The sequence below is a fragment of the Elgaria multicarinata genome, chromosome 10 (assembly GCF_023053635.1).
Source record: "Elgaria multicarinata webbii isolate HBS135686 ecotype San Diego chromosome 10, rElgMul1.1.pri, whole genome shotgun sequence".
NCBI classification, from domain to species: Eukaryota; Metazoa; Chordata; class Lepidosauria; order Squamata; family Anguidae; genus Elgaria; species Elgaria multicarinata.
Window position 1 is genome coordinate 49675981 of NC_086180.1, and position 23016 is coordinate 49698996.

General features: G+C 38.9%; 1 protein-coding gene across 1 annotated transcript in view; it reads left to right on the plus strand.

The window, feature by feature from the left end:
• The first annotated feature begins 210 nt into the window (after positions 1–210).
• FHIP1A (FHF complex subunit HOOK interacting protein 1A) overlaps positions 211–23016 on the plus strand; it is a 48958-nt gene continuing 26152 nt past the window's right edge. Inside the window, exons 1-4 of the mRNA XM_063135595.1 lie at positions 211–418; positions 3608–4234; positions 13002–13160; positions 15361–15447. Coding sequence (XP_062991665.1) covers positions 314–418; positions 3608–4234; positions 13002–13160; positions 15361–15447 — 978 coding nt within the window. The 5' untranslated portion in view covers positions 211–313. The remainder of the gene's footprint in view (positions 419–3607; positions 4235–13001; positions 13161–15360; positions 15448–23016) is intronic.

Here is a 23016-nt window from a genome sequence, read left to right on the forward strand (position 1 = left end):
TGTATCAGAGATGGGGATTAATCTAGCAAAACAAGTTATAATGCTACAAAGAAAGTGAGAACCTGCACACGTGTTGCAGTAGACCCAATGCCATGTTTGTAAAGTCAGTGTTCCCAGTGCATCTTAGAAATCCATGTTTTCTTTTGTTGTTTTGTGTTCCTATTAAATCCCATATACTTATTTGTCTGAATTTTGATTTCTTTGCAGATCAAAGATGGCTACCCTGACGTGACACTTGTAATGCAGTGATTTGCTACCCAGACTGCAAAGGAAATTTAATATGGCCTAGTAGAATTGTTCTTTGGAGGTGTTTATGATGTCCACAGGTACAAGTGGCAAGAAAAACCATCAGGCTGTGAGCCTAGAAGGAGTTGACCCAGAAACCTGCATGATAGTTTTTAAAACCCACTGGGCACAGGTAATGGAGCTCAGGAAAGCGGTATTGATTTGTAAAGTTGGTTGCATTGGCAGGAATCTGCTTAGGAAAAAAAAAAGTATTGGGACATTCTAATGCCAAAATATGAGCTATTCCTTTATGGGCTGACACTAAAGCACATTTTATGTTCTTCATTTGGAAAACTGTAGAATCTTGCTCTTCTATTATTTAGTTAATAGTGCATTGTGTTCGCAATAAAGGGACATAGCTCTGTTGGATAGTCTAGGGACAGAATAAAGTGATCTAGGGTCCATTGCAAATGAAATAAAACTTGCAATATAAGTGTCATGTTTTGAGGCTTCATGGGATTTAAAGAGACAGGTCAATTATCTTGGCATTGCCCACAATTCTGCATATGGTTAGGCTACTTAAATTCCATCAAAGCAGCATTTGTGCTGGAATGCCGCCTTAATATAGTAAGGTCGTGCCCTTTTCAGAATCAGATAATGGTCTGTTTTGAATCTAGTATTGTCTTGACACTGACTGGCACAGATCTACAGACAAGTGGTCTTCTACCTCTCCCTGCCACCTGAGATCCTTCCAATGTAAATGTTAGATTGACTCTAGAATCTTGGTGTTATATACAGCAAAGTATGCAGCCTATCACTGAATCCTGACTCCACCTACCTTGCTTCCCCAGGAGTTGAGTTACGAGGCATTGTCAGTTTTTTGAATTTTCAATTTGTAACTCAGTGGCCAATACAAGCCATTATTTTTGTATTTAACCTAGTTAATTTTAAAGCAGGGTGGATAAAAATCAATTTTTTTAAAAAAAAATCAAATATATATATATATATTTAAATTTAAATCATATTTTTTATTTAAATTGGATTTTTTTTAGTAAAATGCTTTTTGAGGAAAAATCTATCTAAAGATAATTTTCTATTTAAGATACATTATAGTCCAAAGGTTATTCATCATGAAATAAGGATTAGTTTTTAATTATGTAGCATGAGGCTGTTTACATTTTTTGGTAAATGAATTCCATTAATCCATTCACAATGCCATACTGTTCCAGAGGTTTCTGTAAGATTATTTTTCTCCTTCCAATAAAGTATAGCAGAAAAGTTGTCCAAATATGAATGATTAACCTATTAAACTGGAGATAGTTCACCTCGCAATAATTTCATAATTATCTATCTATGATGTGTTTCTAATAGTATAACCAAATCAGTATTTTTTATATATATACAGTTGTGTGAAAAAGAAAGTACACCCTCTTGAAATTGTATGATTTTACATATCAGGACATAATAATCATCTGTTCCTTAGCAGGTCTAAAAATTAGGTAAATACAACCTCAGATGAACAACAACACATGACATATTACACTGTGTCATGATTTATTTAACAGAAATAAAGCCAAAATAGAGAAACCATGTGGGAAAAAGTAAGTACACCTTATGATTCAATAGCTTGTAGAACCACCTTTAGCAGCAATAACTTGAAGTAATCGTTTTCTGTATGACTTTATCAGTCTCTCACATCGTTGTGGAGGAATTTTGGCCCACTCTTCTTTACAACGTTGCTTCAGTTCATTGAGGTTTAAGGGCATTTGTTTATGCACAGCTCTCTTAAGGTCCCGCCACAGCATTTCAATCGGGTTGAGGTCTGGACTTTGACTGGGCCATTGCAACACCTTGATTCTTTTCTTTTTCAGCCATTCTGTTGTAGATTTGCTGGTGTGCTTGGGATCATTGTCCTGTTGCATGACCCAATTTCGGCCAAGCTTTAGCTGTCGGACAGTTGGCCTCACATTTGACTCTAGAATACTTTGGTATATAGAGGAGTTCATGGTCGATTCAATGACTGCAAGGTTCCCAGGTCCTGTGGCTGCAAAACAAGCCCAAATTATCATCCCTCCACCACCGTGCTTGACAGTTGGTATGAGGTGTTTGTGCTGATGTGCTGTGTTTGGTTTTCACCAAACGTGGCGCTGTGCATTATGGCCAAACATCTCCACTTTGGTCTTGTCTGTCCAAAGGACATTGTTCCAGAAGTCTTGTGGTTTGTTCAGATGCAGCTTTGCAAACCAAAGCCGTGCTGCCATGTTCTTTTTAGAGAGAAGAGGCTTTCTCATGGCAACCCTTCCAAATAAACCATACTTGTTCAGTCTTTTTCTAATTGTACTGTCATGAACTTTAACGTTTAACATGCTCACTGAGGCCTGTAGAGTCTGAAATGTAACTCTTGGGTTTTTTGCAATTTCTCTGAGCATTGCACGGTCTGACCTTGGAGTGATTTTGCTGGGACGTCCTCTCCTGGGAAGATTGGCAACTGTCTTGAATGTTTTCCACTTTTGAATCATCTTTCTCACTGTAGAATGATGGACTTTAAATTGTTTGGAAATGGCCTTATAACGCTCCCCAGATTGATGGGCAGCAGCAATTGCTTCTCTAAGATCATTGCTGATGTCTTTCCTCCTTGGCATTGTGTTAACACTCACCTGAATGCTCCAGACCAGCAAACTGAAAAAACTTTGGCTTTTATAGAGGCGGTCATACTTGCTGATGATCAATTAATCACGGGCATTTGATTAGCAGCACCTGTCTGCTACTTAGCATCTTAATTCCTATGGAAGCAGTAAGGGTGTACCATGTTTTTCACACATGGCTTCTCCATTTTGGCTTTATTTCTGTTAAATAAATCATAACACGGTGTAATATGTCATGTGTTGTTGTTCATCTGAGGTTGTATTTACCTAATTTTTAGACCTGCTAAGGAACAGATTATTGTTATTATGTCCTGATATGTAAAATCATACAATTCCAAGAGGGTGTACTTTCTTTTTCACACGACTGTAACTGTAGAACTAATCTGAAAAGTTGCTATTCTAAAAATGAAACTTTCATCTGGTTGTAAATATTAAGATTATACCAGCAAGAATGAATCTTTGGTAACCCTATTGTGTAAAATATAGCAAGGAAGAGTGCACTTTTTTGGGGTGGGGTGGGGATTGAAGTCACATGATTAAATCGAGTCTTTCTGAGTAGTGATTTAAATCAGATTTACCCTGTTTTAAAGCATTGGAACCATTGGTAGTTCTTGCAAAGCCATGGTATAAGGCAATTATGAGAACCCTTCGGGGTTGAAAAGATGGATATCAAGTCAACAAATTATTTTGAAACAGGTGTGCTCAGATTTATTAGAATTTTTTTCACTTTACCATAGGTTATGAAAATCTTAGAGAAGCATGACCCTTTGAAAAATATTCAGGCAAAATATGGACTAATTCCTCCAGATGAGGCCAGCACTGTGCAGAATTATGTAGAGCATATGCTCTTCCTTTTAATTGAAGAACAAGCAAAAGATGCTGCAATGGGACCTATCCTGGAGTTTGTGGTCACAGAAAATATCATGGAGAAGCTCTTCCTTTGGAGTCTCAGGCGGGAATTCACTGATGAGATGAAAATTGAACAACTGAAAATGTATGAGATGCTCGTCACTCAGTCCCACCAGCCCCTTCTGCATCATAAACCCATCCTGAAACCTTTAATGATGTTGTTGAGTTCTTGCTCAGGAACCACTACACCAACTGTAGAAGTAGACCTGGTAATTCTTCTCAACCAGCTTTGCTCAATCTTAGCCAAAGATCCATCCATTTTGGAACTCTTTTTCCATACCAGTGAGGACCAAGGAGCTGCTAACTTCCTAATTTTTTCTCTATTGATTCCTTTCATCCATCGAGAAGGGACTGTTGGCCAACAAGCTCGTGATGCGCTACTCTTTATAATGTCACTGTCTGCAGAAAACAATATGGTTGCTAATCACATAGTAGAAAACACTTATTTTTGTCCGGTAAGTTTCTTCTTCTAACTTCTGACCTTGATCTTTGAAGAAAAAACTCTCTCTCTCTCTCTCTCTCTCTCTCTCTCTCTCTCTCTCTCTCTCATTATATATTGAACTCTTCCCCTGCAAAGTTTTGATTAAAGCAGAGTTGAATTTACTGGATACATTATAATTTTATTATTGCTGTGTAGAAATTGCAAATTGCATCAGTGGGCAAAATCTCTGAACCCGTTTCAAGAAATCCATCTGATTGTGTCTGTGAAAAGGACTGTATTAATCTAAACATCCAACTAGTCCTAGAAGAACAGATTCTTTAAAGGAAAAAAAAAAGACTCAACCCTTAAAAAAATGCTAAACTTCTACTGAATTGTGGTCATTGTTGTACTATAATTTACTTTCTCAACAGAATACCTAATTGAGTTGCAAAATGAATAAATTATTGATTTATTGCTATTTAGTGGGGATAATCTCAAAATATATTTTGGTGGCTATTTGGTCTAATTATCTTAATATTACTTAGTATTATATTGTGGCAGTTGATGATCAGAGAAATTTTGAACAGAACATTAGAATTTAAAAATTAGAATTTTCTATTAAAACTGATAACAGAGTTGAGAGAAAATCTCCCAGTTATGCTTGAAATCTATCAGCTGATTTTTTTAAAGCAAGTTCACCTGTGTTTCCCCCTACTTCCCAATAACAATATGAGACGGACAGTTCAGTCATATTTAATTCACAGTGGCCAAATACTAGTTGTTGTTCTTCTGTTTCCCCACAGTGGTAGGCATTTTGCCAAATTTGCCTAAGCTCCCCTGAGATCAATGATGATGAATCCTAGAGATAAACAGCTGCTTCCTTTTTCATCCTTAAAAGTAATCAGCAACTACTTTTAAAACAATGTTTATTTATCAGACAATTTTAGCTTCACAAAATCTCTTCTTTTCTACTACTGGACTTCGCTTGAATTTATTTCTGCTATCCCCGACTTGTTGCCTTATTTATTTGTTTTGTTATATTTTTTCCTGCTTTTCAGACAATTTCTGTCTCCCAAAGAGAGGCAGACAGAGGGAGAGAGGCTTAGCCTAATAAAGTAATAAGAGAATACACAGAAAGAAGAGGAATGGAGGGAAAAGCTAGAGGGGAAAGATTGATTTGACAACAGCAGAATGTAGTGGTAAACCAAAAACTTGTACCTGTATTTATTTATTGATTGCATTTTTATTCCGCCCAATAGCCGAAGCTCTCTAGGCAGTATATCAAGTTGAGACCAGGATGATCTCCTTTTGCAGGTGTTCTTGCTCTTATAGAATTGGTGCAACTATCTGATGGTTCTTGTTCTTCCAGTTGGTGACAAAGTCTACTGTGTCATTTCCCTCACTTCTGCAGAACCAGAGCCAACTAACAGAGTAGAATTATTTCTGGTCCGGTTGACCAATGGATAGGGCTATGTGGGTCTGCTATGGTGTTCTTCTGTGACAAAGTTTATAGGACCTAGGCAGGTATTGTGTTATATATTTGAGTTTTAGTATTTTGGGGGTGCCACAATTTTGTAGCCCTTATGTCTGTTCCTGTTCCAGTAAGAATTCAAAACTAGGCAAGCCAATTGGGGAGTTTGTTACCCCAACCATTCCAAATTTGTAAGAGGCTTTGCCCCCACTCAGCGGTTATGCACAAGGGCCCAAATTCCTTCCTTCTTCCCCATTCCAATGTTATATTATTCTCCATGAACATTGAAATTGGCTAGATTCGAAATTTCTATATCGTTTTTTCTTAACAATAGATGCAAGTTTCAAAATTGCCATTGTGCTCTGCAGATAATGAGTAATAAGTCTCCAGCACAAGATAAATTTTTGTTGACTTCATTTAAATGGATACATCTAAAGAATACTCTTTTTTTTAACAAAAAAATGTCCCTGAGGTAGATACCCTTATTAGATCCATGCTGTAACTTCCATAATTACATTTACCAATTAATTTTTAGAAAGACTTTTTTACTCTGAAGATTAAAGCCAACTGTATTAACCTTCAAACAGTAGGGAGGCACGACTGACAAAACACATTCCTAATTAGAATAATTGTCTTAGTAGTGTGTTGAAGTCAAGCCAGCAATGAAGGTAGCTAGCCCCAGTCTATAATAAAGTATCACAGTCCACTCCTGAGGGCTGTTTAGTTTATAAAGACCGATAATATGTGGGTCTTGTGAGCTTGATCTTTTCAGTTTTGGGAGCGCTATTCTGCCTTTGTGAAAATTCAGCACGATGCCGCAGGGATCTGGTTGGCATCTAGCATTCACTCAAGCAAAAAACACAGAAAGATTAAAGGGTTTCTTACTGTCATTTCCCTGTGGATGCAATAAAATCATCTCACTTCTGATTAAAATGAATCAACTTAATTCAGTTAAAATGAAACTAGACAAGATATTATACTGCATATCAAAATCCCTCCCCTATAATTAAAATAATACTAGTTAGCGTGCAGACGGAAACACTCAACATTTTGTGAACCGCCCAGAGAGCTCCGGCTATTGGGCGGTATAGAAATGTAATAAATAAATAAATAAATAAATAAAGACTGTACCAAAATGTCTGCAAGTTAGTGTTCCGAAAGCTATGGATTTCTTAGCAATCCCCAGTATTGCTATATTGTTTTTTTTCTAGCGTGACATTTTAGTCACACATCGCAGTTTAATAATTTGAAGGCCTTCTCCACAAAAATGAGGTAGTTTAATAGTGTAATTCAACATACGTAACCAGGTTATATAGACTAAATGTAGCCTAAAGACTGAGATACGCTTAGACTGCAATCGTAGACACATTTTCCTGGGAGTAAGTCCCATTGAACTCCACCAGACTTACTTCCCAGTAGACATGTGTATGATTGTACTGTAAATATTTCTGTGGGAGGTTGGTTCTAGCTGGCTATAATACTTTGTGACTTCGTGGAGAGCTTGTGTACCAGAAATGACTGCTTCCAGGAGGAGTTACCAGTTGGGAGGATCCATTTAGTAAGTAGGGGTGGGTGTGAAATTGTTTTGATTGGCATTTCAGTACAAACGAATCTAATTTGCACTTCCCAAACTAATACACAGTCCTAAATACAATTATCCTTTGTTTTTTGCATTGTAGTTCTCTGATCAAAATGCATCCAAAAATGTGTACGCTAGGGGGAAGTGACTACAATATTAGGCGAAAATAGCATACAAAAAGGTGTGCACATTTTCACACTCACAGAAATGTTTATGAAAATGCATACACGTTTTCATGCAGATTTACATTTTCCACCCTTCAGACTGTTGCAGAAATGGAATGGAATGAACTTGTGATTGAAAAAAAACCAAACGTTGTAGAAAGCAAATCCAGATATGTTAGATGTTACAGCTAAAGTATAGAGAATTGGTCCTTAGAAATCTCCACAAGAAAAAGGTAGTATGTCTTCCTGCCCTTTGTCATCTGTTAAGGGAACAATCCTATGTCCCCTAGACACTGTTTGGGGGGGGTATAGGATTGTTTGATATTTGGGCTCAGATCTGGGAAACTGCACTCCTCTCCCCTACTCCTAGTAGCCATCGCAGAGAGAAATGCAGTGGCTACCTCTCCGCACTTACAAAATGGAGTATGGAGATGGGAAAAAGGAAGCGTTGGTGGGGGCAGGGAAGGGAGGAGGCTGGGGTCGTGGAACAATGAGGTATCCTCAGCCAACCCCAGACTCCTTCCCTCCCCCTCCCTGAAGCCTCCACTAGACAGGTGAAATCTTCTGTCTAGCTAAAATGCAGAATGGGAGGCATTGGATATTTGTAAGCCTCCTAATTTGGAGGCTTACAATACCCAGGGCGCATCCCATAGGATTGCACCTAAGCGACTGGGTCTGTGTAATTTTATGTGGTATGGTCTTTACACTGTGGAAAGCTATAGATCCTGGTATAGAAAATCCATGTCTAACTCTCTGTGCTTCACAGGACTTGGTACTTTGGGTTCACCCGTAGCATAGTTTAGAGCATGTGCTTTGCATGTGGAAGGTCCCAGGTTCTATTACTGGCAGCTCCAGTTAAAAAAGTTTAGGTAGATGGGCTGGGAAAGTCCGCTTGAGAATCTGTTGGGCTGCTGTGAGAGTTGAACAGTACTGTGCTAGATGGGGCAATGATCTGACTAACACAACTTCTTATGATCAATCTTTGGATTTATATGTTTCTCAACATATACATTTTCCTTCCATACAGCAAGCCATTTGTGATATGACAAAGGGTCTGCTCTTCCCAGGAAAATGTCCCTTGAGCATGTCTACAGTCCTGTGGATTGTAAACATAGTATAGTCACCCTAACTTCAATCTCTGATAGAGGAGTCATGTAGATCAGGTATATGGCAGAAAACAGAAGTTCAGAAGAATGGAAAGATGGTGTTCAAATTGTTACGTGGGCATTATGACAGGGTGGCACCCTATCTTTTGGAACATCAGGAATACATAAGGAAGAGCATCAGTGTTTCATATTTGGGGGGAATTTTTCTGTTACTAAGTTTTCATTGAAATAGTTTAAAGATAAATGGAGGGGGAGAAAGAAAATTGACAACAACCAGGAATACCACCAGTTGGCAAATGGAAGCTGCTAGACTAGCCACCTTCAGGAATAAAAGTGTTGATGTATTTATTAGCTTCCTTAGACTACATGACTAAAATTCATCAACTATACAGGAATATTGTTACGGATAATATTTCTAAAGCATCACCTTGACAGGCTATAACTTCTTTCCTCCCACAGTTGTGTTAATTGTAGCTTAGGTGATAGAATAAACCAGAAAAGAACATATTCCAGCAAAGGCAGTCTATTTTGTCCATCAATCAAAAAATAATAATTAATGTTTCATTGTGGTTCCTTTGGAAAATCAAACTTATCGTCTTAAGTACTCAAAATGATTTACAAGTGGGATAGCTTTACCTGGCTCTTGTAAAACTAAAGTTGCATGACTGATAACATTTATTCTTGCTGTCTTCCATTGATTATTGGAACAAGTCTAAAAACCTAACTCTACCAGTTCACATCAATAACTATAGTGTTTTAAAAAGGCCATAATCTGGTTGATGGCTCCTGCCTAGATTATTTGCGTTTAGACAGACAGCTTGAAACCTGTAAAGTTTCACCTAGTCTCTTTTTAGGAAGTCTTGTTTGTGTTGGCCCACAGTTCAAGCGGCTTCACAATAATGTAGTTTTACATCTATGAACATGCATTTATGCTTAATGTAATATACTGCCCAGGTATAATATTTGCTATATTTTGTATAGTTACAACAGAGTTAGCACTGTGTTCTATGAATAATGTACTGGTGGTAGTCAGGCAGTGTCATGGGCCCGATCCTTCAAGCACTCACTCTGGCATTCTGACGCGGGACATCCAAGTCAGCAAGATTATTCATTGTATCAAATCTCACGATAATGGTTATACTTTTCAGAAATCATAAAGCTTCACGACAGATATAGGCCCAAAGTTTAGTTAAAGAAACACTCCAAAGCCTTTGAACTACAACCATGTCAGAAATCAATTTAATAATTGTTTTAAAGTTGCTATATCTGCATTGCAGGATACAAGGCAAGGTTAAGGATCACAATGGTCTGGTTCAGACAACACACTAAACCAGGCTGCTTAACCACAAAATGGTTAATGGAATGCATTAAGGTCAATGCATTCCATTAACCATTTTGTGGTTAAGCTGCATGATTTAGCGTGTTGTCTGAACAGGGCCAATAAATCCAAGCAGGATCAAATTCTAGGCAATTCAATATGTGGCTCAAAAACAAGTTATAAATTAAAATACACCCACCCATAGGCAGTGATCAGTCCAAAAACAGAGTCTCCATTGGAATCTCCATGGGATGTGTATCTAGGCTGATCAAAGATCAAGGGGCACGATAAGTCCAAGCTAGAGATAATGAGGATACCTGACAGTAGAGATGGTCCCTTTCAGGGCCTTTGCTCCATACTCTGAGGCAGACTAAGTCTAGGTTTCAAGATAACACCAGGCAGGTGGAAATCCTGAGCAGTAGAACCATTCCCCCATTAGGGTGTTTACTACACTAGATTCCGGGCGGGCTAAAAACCCAAGTGTCGTGATAGTCCCAGGAACTAAAGAAATGTTAAGTACAAACAAGACAGTGGTCCAGGCAATAGAGAGGTTGTTTCCAGCCTTACAGTCCATGACAAGTTCTTAACAATACAAGGTTTAAACAGACAGTGATGGAGAATCTGCGTGAAAAGTATTTTGAGCCGGTCAGATGGTGGTAAGTCCAAATAGCAAGGATTTCAGAATGTTCCTAGAAAAGTGCTATATCCTCAGCACCTGCTTAAATGCATGGGTGTAGGTTGCAAGAGCCCTCCTTCTTGATTAATCTGACAGGAGATTTTGGCTGGTAAGCCAGCACTATGTTAAAGAAGGTGTTTGTACTCTACTTTCTATACACACTTCTAGGGTGACCTTATGGAAAGGAAGACAGGGCTCCTGTATCTTTAACAGTTGAAGGGAATTTCAGCAGATTTCTTTTTTATGCATGCAGCACCTGGTGAAATTTCCTCTTCATCACAATAGTTAAAGCTGCAGGAGCCCTGCCTTCTTTTGTATCTGGTCACTTTAGTAAAGCTCCTGCAACTTTAAGTGCTGTGATGAAGAGGGAATTTCACCAGGTGCTGCATGCGTACAAATAACACCTGTTGAAATTCTCGTTTCTATACAACTGTTAAAGATACAGGAGCCTTATCTTTTTCATATGGTCACCCTACTCACTTCCATTCCAGGAAACAAGTTGGAAACCCATACTTCCTTTACTGAATCTTCCCCAGCCCTTCTGGTTCTCACATAAAGGCTACCAATATTTTAGTTGTAGACATGTCTTTCAAGGTCGAACTTTCCAGTTGGCACGAAGTGATTCAAATCCTCTCCCTGCAAAAGCCAAACAGAGTGAAGCTCCCACCATTCTGAGATTCCACAGCCCAAGCAAACTCAACCAGTCCTCCGCCTGCCCAACCTGCCATCAGATAAAAAAAAAAACAAGCCGAGCAAAACTCTCTCAAGCCCTAGGCTTTCTATGACTGAATTGGATCTTTAAATCATCCCAGTCCACTTATGAATTGGATTCTGACTTTAAATCTATAAGGCCCATAGCAGTGCTTGGATGAATCCCAACAGGCAGGCTGGGAAGCCAATAGCAGAAGCCATCATGCGAGCTGCTCATAAATATTGGGCATTCTTTTTAGTTGGGCTGTTCGCATGACATGACAACCCATGATGCAGCCACCATTTTGAATATGCAACCCCCCACTCTGGGATTGTTGAATCGTTTGAACCTGGCGAAAGTGAGTTATGGACTGTTTTAGAGTGGTTCATTTTTAGGGTCATGGGAGGGTTGTTTAACCCTCACTTAACCCATGGTCACTGGGTTTGCATGACACAAAAACTTCAAGCGGGGGTTGGATATATGCACTGTGCTGTCTGCAGGTGCAGACACCACAGTGCATATCCATGTGGCATCTTTGAGTTAAAAGTTGATGGCCTGCGGAATGTTGACTGAACCTGGTTATTGATATCTATGGCCTGTGATTAGAAATAGAAATAGATGGGAGAATACAAATTGCAGTGGGAAAATCCAACTTCAAATAGTATGTGCCTAATGAAACTTTAATACAAGTCCAAACCTTATCCCCTCCCCCCAAAAATCTAGGCATGCAAATGCTGCTATATGCACATCTAAGAGCTGACGTATACTTCATGCATCAAGTGTAATTCCTGTATGTAGAAAAGTTTTTTTACAAAACTAAACATTGAAAAGTATGAGTCATGTCCAGTATTTCAGATATACATGAAATTCACTGCAGGGAGCCATGATTGTCTCATAATTAGCTTGAGTGTTTCCCCCAAATGCCCTTGATGATTTGGAAGCATGTTTCCCTTTCATGCTTGGATAACACTGTGCTGATAACTCTGCATGACCCAGTTTGCATGTAATGGCAAATCATGGATTAATTAACCTACAATTTGCCATGCACGAGCAGGAGAGAGTGGACGCATTGCTGCAGTCTGTCAACCACTTAGAGTTTTAATCAACGATCTATGATTGACTGAGTTGTAGGTCGTTGAGCATGATGTGTGAACCCGGAGTGCTGAGTTGTTTAGGGGGTAAATAACCCAGCGATTAAACCATTGTTTGTTGTTGGGTTAACCTCTGGGTTGTTTAGCCTCTAATAAACCCAGTGCTCCAGGTTCACATGTCATTCTCAACAACCTACAGACCGGCCAATTGTGGGTTGTTGAATAAAAATGAAAGTGAGGAGCATGCACTTTCATGCACTCAGTTTGTGCACAGACCAAATTACGTGCAATTCTGCTGTGCAAAGTATGCAGCTGCCCAACTCCATAGCTTTGAAAAACCCAACCAGTTCTCAGTTTACTCAACTCTTCTAAAATAAATTGCAGGTTGTTGGTTATATAAATTGAAAGTATTTTAATTGGGGTGAAAAAGAGTACATCCTCTTACTCTGTAGTGTTTTGGTTGGAAATAATGTCCAGGTGGATATGTAAAACCTGCCATGGAATGATATTCAGAAAAATGGCAGCTATTGAAAGGAAATCATTCATCAGAATTACTCCCCCTCCCTGCAAATAGAAACTGAATGACCCTTTTTGTTCTGACATCTTAAGGAAATGCTTATCACTCATGAGTTTAAAAGTTGCATTCTCTCTCCTCCCGCCCTCCCCAAATCCACCACCTTTTGGGTTTGTTTTTTTGTTCTTCAGGTGCTAGCAACAGGCTTAAGTGGCCTATATTCATCTTTGCCTACAAAGCTGGAAGACAAAGGAGAAGAATGGCACTGTTTGTTGAAGGACGACTGGCTGCTTTCCCCAGCTCTTGTCCAGTTTATGAACTCCCTCGAGTTCTGCAATGCAGTAATACAGGTACTGGACTAAAGAGTGTTCCTGCTTATGGAAGCAGTATCTTAAAATATCGGCTGACAGTTTTAGTGGTTATTTGGAAGTAGAGCTCAGACAATTATTAAATCTAGATTAATGATATTGCATATGAGCAAGAATCAACACAATTGGGATTTGGATAATAAATGATATGCAAGTTTATTCGTATGAACATTATCCACTTCCTAGCTGGTTGGCTGAACAACCTTTATTGATTTCTAAAATCAAAGATTTATTTTTCAGGGAAATATTGTGCTTCTCTGAGTTAATTACTACACTGCTTTCCGATCTGATTCTCATAACAGTAAAATATATGTACACGCTTACACCCCAATAGCTGTGAACAATTTCATTGTGGTTGAGTTGATCAGTATATTTCACGAACGCACATTAAATTCTGTTTGGTCTTCTCATGTCCTTTGTTCTTTATTTCTTAATTAGATTGTCTCGCTTTTGATTCCTTGTTGTTCTTCTCTGGTCTAATGATAAAATCAGATTTTATATCTCTTTGATGCTGCAGTCAGGATTCTTATTATGGCAAGGCTCTATAGTATCTGTAGCTTTATTTGATTTATGCATTTTTGCTCTTATTTATTTATTTATTTATTTATTGTTTTATTTTAATGCCACCCCTCAGCCAAAAAGGCTCCCAGAGTGGCCTATGTATAATCGGATAAACAGCCAGTCCCTGGCCACAGTCTTACAACCTAAAAAGACACGACACTCAAGGAAAAAGCAATGGGGAGGGAAGGGGGGGGAATTATTTCTGCATGGTTGGTTGAATGGTCCTGCACTGCTTTTCATCTCCCTCAGTACAGCCTGCTAGAATGGCTGCTGTTGGTAACAGCTTTGGGGAAAGAGCCTTTATGAGTGAAGTCTTCAGCAGGGCTGGTGCAATGGCCAGGCTCTCCCACTCATCGCCCTCAGCTCAGCCTGCTGGAATTAGTGAAGCTAGAAGGTACAGCAGGGCCCCCACTTTCTGAATTTTGAGAAAGTGTTTTGCGCATCTTCATAAAATGGCTGCTGTAAGGGGCATGACATTGTGGGGTCATCAAGAAATAGGAAGCGTTAACCCTCTTCCCCCCCTTCCCCAGTCCCAGTGAATGCTTTCTCTCTCTCTCTCTCTCTCTCTCTCTCTCTCTCTCTCTCTCTCTCACACACACACACACACACACACACACACACACACACACACACACACTCAGCAATTAAACTATCACTGCCCACATCTAGTTGTGCCCTCAGTTTGTTTAGAAAGGCTTCTTTGCTGAAAGGTTGCTGCTGCTGTGGCATGTTTTTGTTGTTCTGAGTCCCCAATCACAAAACTATAGATTTTTCTCCAAAAGACCACCCAATTTACAGAAAGGATCACCTCTCCAACACACTGACCTGGTTCGCACAATCACTGCAGTTCACTGTGGCTTATTTAAGCCATGATGAGCCTTGGTGTTCACAGGTGCCAAATTTCCTACTTCAGCCTTGGCTGTGGCTTGTCATGTTATTTAAATTGAAGCTGCGCAGGTTGTTTAAGGTTTAAACAACCCTCAAACAACTCATGGCCTGTTGTAGTTATCTGGGGGTTGTATAACCCTCAAACAACTCCTGCCACCTGGGTTCAAACAACACAACATACCATGGCAACCTGCTGGGGGTTGAATATTCAAAATGGCTGTCCACCCATGCCTCAACCCACTATGGAGGAAAGTATCCAAGTCAGGTCAGAAAAAATGGGAGAAACAAGTTCTCAGAATGCAAAAGATGTTTTATTTCAAAGCACGATGCGTTTCGGCCTGATTTTTTTTCAAAGGCCTTCCTGAGGGAGCTGTAAAATATTTATTTTTTTAAAAAAATATTGAATTACATTTATGGGACAACACAATAGCATTGAAATATGTTTTACATTTTAAGATTAATTCAGCAAATTGCCACAGGGGCCTATGCTCTTACATAAGTTTTTGAACTTTAAGAGCATAGGATCCTGTGCATAAAATTAAAGCCGTAGTTGATTTTTTTTATCTCATCATTTGTCCAAAGATGGTCAGAGGACTTTATCAAAGATGAATTATTATTTTTAATTCTTTTATATATGCTGCAAAATATGTGAAGTTCACAACATGTGTATGATACTGCAAATACTCTTTCAATGCACTCTCTCTTTCTCCTCCTCACTCTGTGTCTCTTTTAGGTGGCACATCCTTTGATTCGCAGCCAACTTGTGAACTACATTTATAATGGGTTTCTGGTGCCAGTTATGGCCCCAGCTCTCCATAAGGTCAGTGATTTTTGTATGTTTTGTTTAGTAAAAATCAGTAACAATATTTAGTGGCCTAAAAATATTATATGCACGATGAGGATGGATTAACCTGAGCCTAATTATTTGGGCATTCTTTTTTTACTTGAACCACCTCTATGTGTGGCAGTGATGATAAGAGCAAAAGATGACCTTCTTTCTGTAGGGTAGAGCAGGATTGGCCCTATCACTAGACAGAGTGAGGCAGGTGCTTCAGGTAGTAGATGCTGAGGATTTGGCAGGAATAGTGAAGTGTTGGAGGACAGAGCTGTTTATGCCACAGAGCATGCCATGCACCTCTAAACTAGCCAGCTGCCCTGTCCCAGTGTTGAAGTAAGATCCAACTGCTAGCCCATTCTGCTTCTGTATGTGGAATTTGGAGGGAGGCTGTTATTTTGCCCTTTGCCTCAGGCAGCAAAATGTCTTGAGCCAACCCTGGGTAGAGTTTTCACCTTTAACCTCATTAATAATCAAATGTGGTCTGTTTGTTTGAAATTAGACTCTTGCATGGCAAAAAAAAAAAAATGTCCCGCACTTGACTTTTCATTAGGTTTTGTTACATGGCTATAACATATAATGGGCTACACTCCAGATATCCATTGTATTATAGCAGGAAGGGGTATTTTCATGTGCTAGAACCTTAAGAATTCTCAGGTTGTACTCTGAGAATCACCTCTGCACATTGTACACTGATACAATGAACAACTTTGCTCTGTAATTCTGTGTATGGCCATGATGTTTTTTCTGTTGCATTAATGTAAGTATGAATGTCCTCTTCTATTTCAGATGCCTTTTGGGGACTGGGTCTGCAATGTTAGTTGGGAGTTTGAATTATATGGAGAATCTTCTCTGTGTTAGTTCCATGACTTATCAGCTAGGTCAGCAGATAGTTTTACTCATTAGTTGGTTAGTCTCACCTTCTCCTGTCCCCAAAGAAAGTGAATTGCAAGACCTGTATCACAAGTAATTTCCCCCCTTCACTTCCCGGTTGAACATGTTTTGCAAAATTCAGGTTATGCAAATAAATACAACAAGTCATTTTAATATGAATCTATCTGACTTTAAACTGTTTTGGTAGCAGAATTTATAGCCAAAGTATTGAGCTCTGATAGTTGATTATCCTCTTTGTTTATTTCTCCGTAATATAAACCTATGACACACTCTGTTCTTGGACTATTTTGAACATGTTCCCTAAATGAATGTGATGTACTCCAGCTGCAATCTCTATATGCATCAGGTTATGCTTTAACGGACTAGAACTTAATCTTGTGCCTGGCACACATCTCAAGCATGAACTGGTATTTCAATCATGCGTTCTTGTACTGCTGTAGCAGAAGCATTTCAGCTATTTAAATGAGAGATCACTGTGACAGTCTCATTAGCATTTGAAAGGTTTCAGTACAACCTGCCACGTAGATAATTAATAGAATTATTAATATTACCAAAAAGTGTCCTCCTTCTCTTGGATTTCTCAGCATGTCCTGTCATCTTTACCTGTTAGGCACTTGAGCTCTTTTTTCAACTACCTGCCTTTGTGTCTTTTGTACTTTCAACATGTACAAAATAAATACAACTGGAAGTTAATGGATATTTATGTATTTTTAAGCAATTTACATATTTGTAAAGAAACACTCTTGCCTTCTGGGTGCCAAAAACACCCACACACAAATCTTAGAAGTGAGTGGAATCCAAATCATTGTTGGTGTCTACACATAAGCTTAAAAATGAGGTTCACTGCATCATAATCAGAAGTAGGAATTAAACTTCAGAACGACTGTTTTAGGCTTCTGCACCTACTAAAAAGTAGAAAGATCGCTAAATGTATGAACAACACTTTCAACCCTTTCCCTTCTATATGGCAAGATGATACAAATATATTGGTGCTTCTCCTGTGTGAAATTTGGGTATGTGAAGAAAGGAAGCAAATAAACTCCCAATGTCAAAAGACCAGTTTATAACAAAATTTGTGATAATTTCATTCTTGGTAAGACAAATGAGGAGTGAAATGGCCAAAGAGTAGTCAGATCCCTGGACTACAGTGTATTCAGCAAATAAAATTTTAGTAATTCACTTGCTAGACATTTCTCTTTCCCTTTCCTGAGTATCTTTAGATCTGAAGACAGTCTTGCAGATGTTCATATACTCAGAGCCCTGGAACCCTCCAGATCACCATGCTGCCTGGGGATGATAGGAATTGTAGTCACACATCTTAAGGGCATCAGGTTGGGAAAGTCTGGCCTGGAGCTACTGCCACTTCCAGTGATTAACAACCACATATCAAATGTTCTTTTGTTTAATTTATATTATTTAAAATATTTCTATGCCACTCTTAATTCACAAATTCCAGGGTGGTTTTACAGATGTGTCTATTTGTTTTAAAGATATATAGACCTTAAGGCTGCAATCCTATACATATTTAGCCAGGAATCAATCTCACTGAACTCAATGGGTCTTGCTTCTAAATAGACATATATAGGATCACATGGCTTAAGGCACAGTCCTGTTGTTTCTGTCCTCAATGAGTGTAAGTCTCTGAACTTGGGGGCTTACTATCATCCAGTGGGAGGCATGACAGAGGCCATCTTTGCCTCCTTGTACTCCCGCTCTGCGTTTTTACTAGATGGGCTTTACTAGCTTTACTAGCTAGGGTGTTTTAGAAGGGGAGGGAAAGACGATGAAGAGTCCTCAGGATAGCTTGCATCTTGGTCTCTCCTGTCTCCTCACCTCCCACTGAAATGCCTCCTTTCCTCGTTCTCCGAGGTCAAGTTCCCAACCTCCAAGAGCAATCAGTGCAGTTCTTTCCTTGCCGGCTATAAGCGGGAAGAGAGCGTTTTGATTTCCCCCTCTGAGTTGGAGTGCTGGCTCTGACCTTGGCTCTTGGAATTGGCTCTGGGAATCCGAACTATTTCAGATGCTTTCTAAGGGCCATAGGATTGCTCCCTTGGGTGCAATTGTATGCCCACTGAACCCATTGAACTTAGAGTAAACCCCACTGAACTAAATGGATCTTACTTCAGAGTAGACATATTTCAGATTGCACTCTTACTTTCTTAACAATGTAGTTAAGTAGGTGAAACAGCAGAGAAATTGGCTTAAACCTGTCCAGCCTTTTCATTGATAAAACTCTACCAAATTCTGAATAATCCCATGCCATTCAACTACTACTGTTCTTGTTCCTGTTGCATCTTAAAGACTAAGGAATGTATTGTGTCATAAACATACACACCATTAAATTGATAGCTTTATGTTAATGCTGTTGGAAGGAGAGCTCAAAAATGGGTAGACAGAAGAATGGGAAATACAGATCAGAATTTAAAATAGAGATTTTATAACATAAAATAGTAGGACATTTGAGTTCTTTCCCTCTATTCCCCCCAAAAAAAGAAATCTGAGAAAAGATCATATAAAATAAATCAGAGCCAAATGTTGTTGAAGAGCTGATAACCTCTTCAATTTGCCTTGTTAATTACTAGATTTAATAAAAATGGTGGTGGCTTCACATTATTCATTTCCTTGCCATCCAAATGTATGTTGATCACATGTTAGTTTTTAGTCATGTCATTTGTTGTATCTTTAAACACGTTGGTTAGAGAAGGTTAGAGTCCGCCATCTAGTGGATCTGAGGAAGAGCTAAAAGACATGGCTGAAACAAAAAACAGTCAAACATATGAAACTTGCTTACTAAAATGTGAAAGTAGCGCTCTTCCTTTTTGCTTTTTCATAAATTCATTAAATACTGAACAGGTAACACTTGCCTGATGACCTTTGCATTCAGAATAGACAGCTTCTGGCTGCCTTAGATAAGGAAGACTTTTTCACTATGCTGGAACAACTATTTCATATCGCAAAACCATTTGAAATCACTCAGTAATTTGTGCCGACTTGATGATGTTCTCTAGCTATCTCTCTCACTCACCTGAGAAATTTTTAAAGAGTGGATAAAATAAGGCACCCTCAGACCTCACTCACATTTTTTGCTCTCTAGCCTGCCCCCTGCTTGCTAACAAAAAGGAAAGATCATATTAACAGTGTACAAATTTGAATTGGGGCACTTTGTACATGACAATGCACTGGTTTAAGAATACTGAATTTCAGATAATGGGGTATTCTGTTGTACACCTGTTACATCATACTTGTTGCAAACTTTTTTGTGGTCTTCGTTTTGCCTTTAGAGAAGTGTGGAGTCTCTTTTGAAATTCTTCAAAATACAATCTCAATTTTTTTGTTTATTGTAATTGCTATAGTCTCATACACCCTCTGAGACCATCTGGGAGGATGTTGGTAGTATGTTTTACCATAAGACCTGACTGTATAACATAAATGCTGTATTGAGTCATTTTACATGACTAATACAGCTGCACTCATGAGTTTGAAAATGTTATGTACGCATGTCTACTTAAAATAATAACAGTCTATACAAATGTTACTGGATTTCACATTTGTGTTCCACATATATTTATTTAATTTCCTAATTTATTCCTCACTTCCTACCATAATATGCAGGGCCTGGTAATCCTGACACCTAAGAAGATGTCTCATATATATTGTTTTCTTCCTTGGAATAGTTAGATGTTAGAAATAAATGTGCATGCAATTGTTGGTAATATACAAAGATGATGTTCAAAATTCTGCTTTCAGTTTAAGGGGGCTTCATAATATACAGAAACGTAACTGTTCAGATACATAATTTTCAAGATGAAAGTTTTTGGTATTTATTTTTTATGCTATGCCTTGGCTGGGAAACGGTGATCAGTTCCAGATAAGATCATTGCATATTCAAACGCCATACTTCTGCAAATAACCCTCCAAGAGTGAAAGAAAATAATGTTTTTCCTGCAGTGTACATATTGTGCTGTGTAATCTGCTACCTGATCCTTTTAACTGGAGATGCCAGGAATTTAACCTGGACCCTCCCGAATGCAAATCATATGTTCCATCTCTGAACTTGATAAGCAGAAGGAACCGGAATGAGTTACTTGTCAAGAGAGTAGTCTGATAGTAATCCGCTCCCAGCTTTCCTAATAGCAGGCTCATACAAAATCTTAGTTCACGATCCCATTTTTAGTTATCTACAGATGAGATACCCCCTTGGTTAAAGCCACTTAAAATATCTTCTCCCTTGAGGTGTATTTAAGCAACTTGCTGATATCTGAGACATGTAATATTTTCAATCTGTATTTAAAATTCTAATACCACCTCTTGAGAATAAGCTGCTCAAAGCGAGTTATACTAAGAAAAATCAATAGAATAACAGTAAAATCTGTAACAATAACCTGTAACAGTAATTAAAAGCTACAGGCCATAGCACAAACCCATTTGCAAGTGGGAAAGCCCATACAGCCAGAATTGTGAAAGTCAGCATAAAAAGCTAAGGTTGTGAAAATTGAAACAAAGACTGAGTGCAGCACAAGTTGAAAACAAAGGATGATAAACCCAGCAGAATAAAAAGGTTTTAACTTGTTATCAAAAACTGCACAGCAAAGATTATTTCACAGTTATGGCACTACCAGAGAGAGAGAGAGAGAGAGAGAGGCCTAATGTGTGCAGCTAAAGATTGCTCATTCCATTTGGCAAAAGGAACATCCTAAAATATGCTGGGCTTCAGATCGTTAAATGGCTTTAAAAGTTCAAGACCATAACCTTGAACCATGCTTGGAAACTCACTGGTAGCTGGTCACTTGGCCCACATTAGTTCTAATATGCTCTCTAGTTTACAGACCCACCAAAAAGTAAACAACACCTTTCTAGATCGGCTGTATCTTCCAAACAATCTTCAAAGCCAATCCTCCTGCAACGTACAATAATAATAATAATAAAATCCTCAGGGTTACCAGGGCATGAAAAACACTGCAAGGTCTCCAGGTAAGGGTACGGATGGCATCCCATAGGGGATGTTTTTTCCCATAGGTCTCTTCTCGTTCACTGAGGGAAAAACGACTCATCTGTATTCAATGGTTTACTCATGGAAAACGGTGTGAGCAAGGATCAGTGCTTTTTTCTCAAGAGCACACCATCTCCATGAAGCAACCCCCTAAAGGAAATTCCTGATGTCATTCGGCCAACTGAAGCATTGTTACTGCTCAGGTTGTTACCTAGGAGTAGTATTTTGCTGCTGCCATGGCCCTGTGGTGATTGAAGTTCCAGCCCTCTTTTCCTCTGCAGCTGCTGCAGCATTTTTTGTTATTCCTCTCCACTCTTCCTATTGTACTCTTCCATTAGTCTCTTGCTCTGTCAGCAGTGGAGCTGAGAGCCTGGCCTATCCTTGCATTCAGTATTTCTCAAGCTTTAAAATTTCTTTTGTGAAACAATCAGCCAGTGTTGCAAATTGAAGGAAAGAACCCTTACAGTTGTACCTTTAGAAAGTTTATATAAAACCATCAGTTATGTATTTAGCACGACTTCTTTTGAGCTATAAGAAAAAAATCTCCTGATACGATACCTTACCTTTTGTGAGATACTATCTGTGTAGGTGGGAGGAAACTCCCGCATGCTGTCATCTCCTCTATGTACATACAGTGGCTTGGGTGCGCCTGGTGTGGTTTTCCACATGCATTTAGCCCATATACACCTGTTGCTGAGGAACACGGGTGGGTCCCTGGTCAACAGTTGCCTGGCCACTATGTGAACAGAGTGCTGGACTAGATGGACCCTTGGCTTTAAGGTGGATTCCTGCATTGATTCCTGCATCGAACTTGATGGCCTTATAGGCCCCTTCCAACTCTACTATTCTATGATTCTATGGTCTGATCCAGCATGGCTCTTCTTATGTTCTTATTCAGTTCTCAGCAGCTCCTTCCCTACATCATATCAAAGATTGATGTTGACATTTATTATTATTGTTGTTGTTGTTGTTGTTGTTGTTGTTGTTTTTGAAACCACTTCAAATGAAACTTTGGGGCAGGGGGAACCCCTAATGTGTGCAAAGATCCTTTCCAGTATGTGGGTTACCAGGTCCTTGTGAATTTCAAAATTCAAATAATAATAATAATAATAATAATAATAATAATAATAATAATAATAATAATAATAATAATAAAAAAAATTGGTTTAGGTCATGGGTGGGCAACTTGTGGTCTTTTAGATATTTTGGCCTATAACTCCCATTATTCCTCGCCATTGGCTATGCTGGCTAGGGCTGATGGGAATTGTAGGCCAAAATAGCTGGAGAGCCACAAGTTGCCCACTCCTGGTTTAGGTGGTTAACTCCAGCTGGTAAATGAGGTAAGTTCTGTTGTGTTTATGTGAGAACATTTCTATAAGGTTTCAAGAATCTTTTCTAACTGGACAGGTGTTAGGCAACCTAAGCCCAGTACAGGAGATGCTCACCTCTCCCTTCCCCCTTTTAAAAATGTGTAAACACTATTGTCAGAATCAAGGTTAAACTGTAAGCTCATTCGTTCAGGAACTAAGTCCTCAGGCGTCATAAATAATGTATTGCCAGAGACTGCACGTTAGTACGTGCAGGGTGCAGAATATGTTATATGGGTTTTCCTCCCCCCCCTTTTTTTTACTGTAATGGTTTAAGGCGAGAAGCCTATATAACAGTGACTC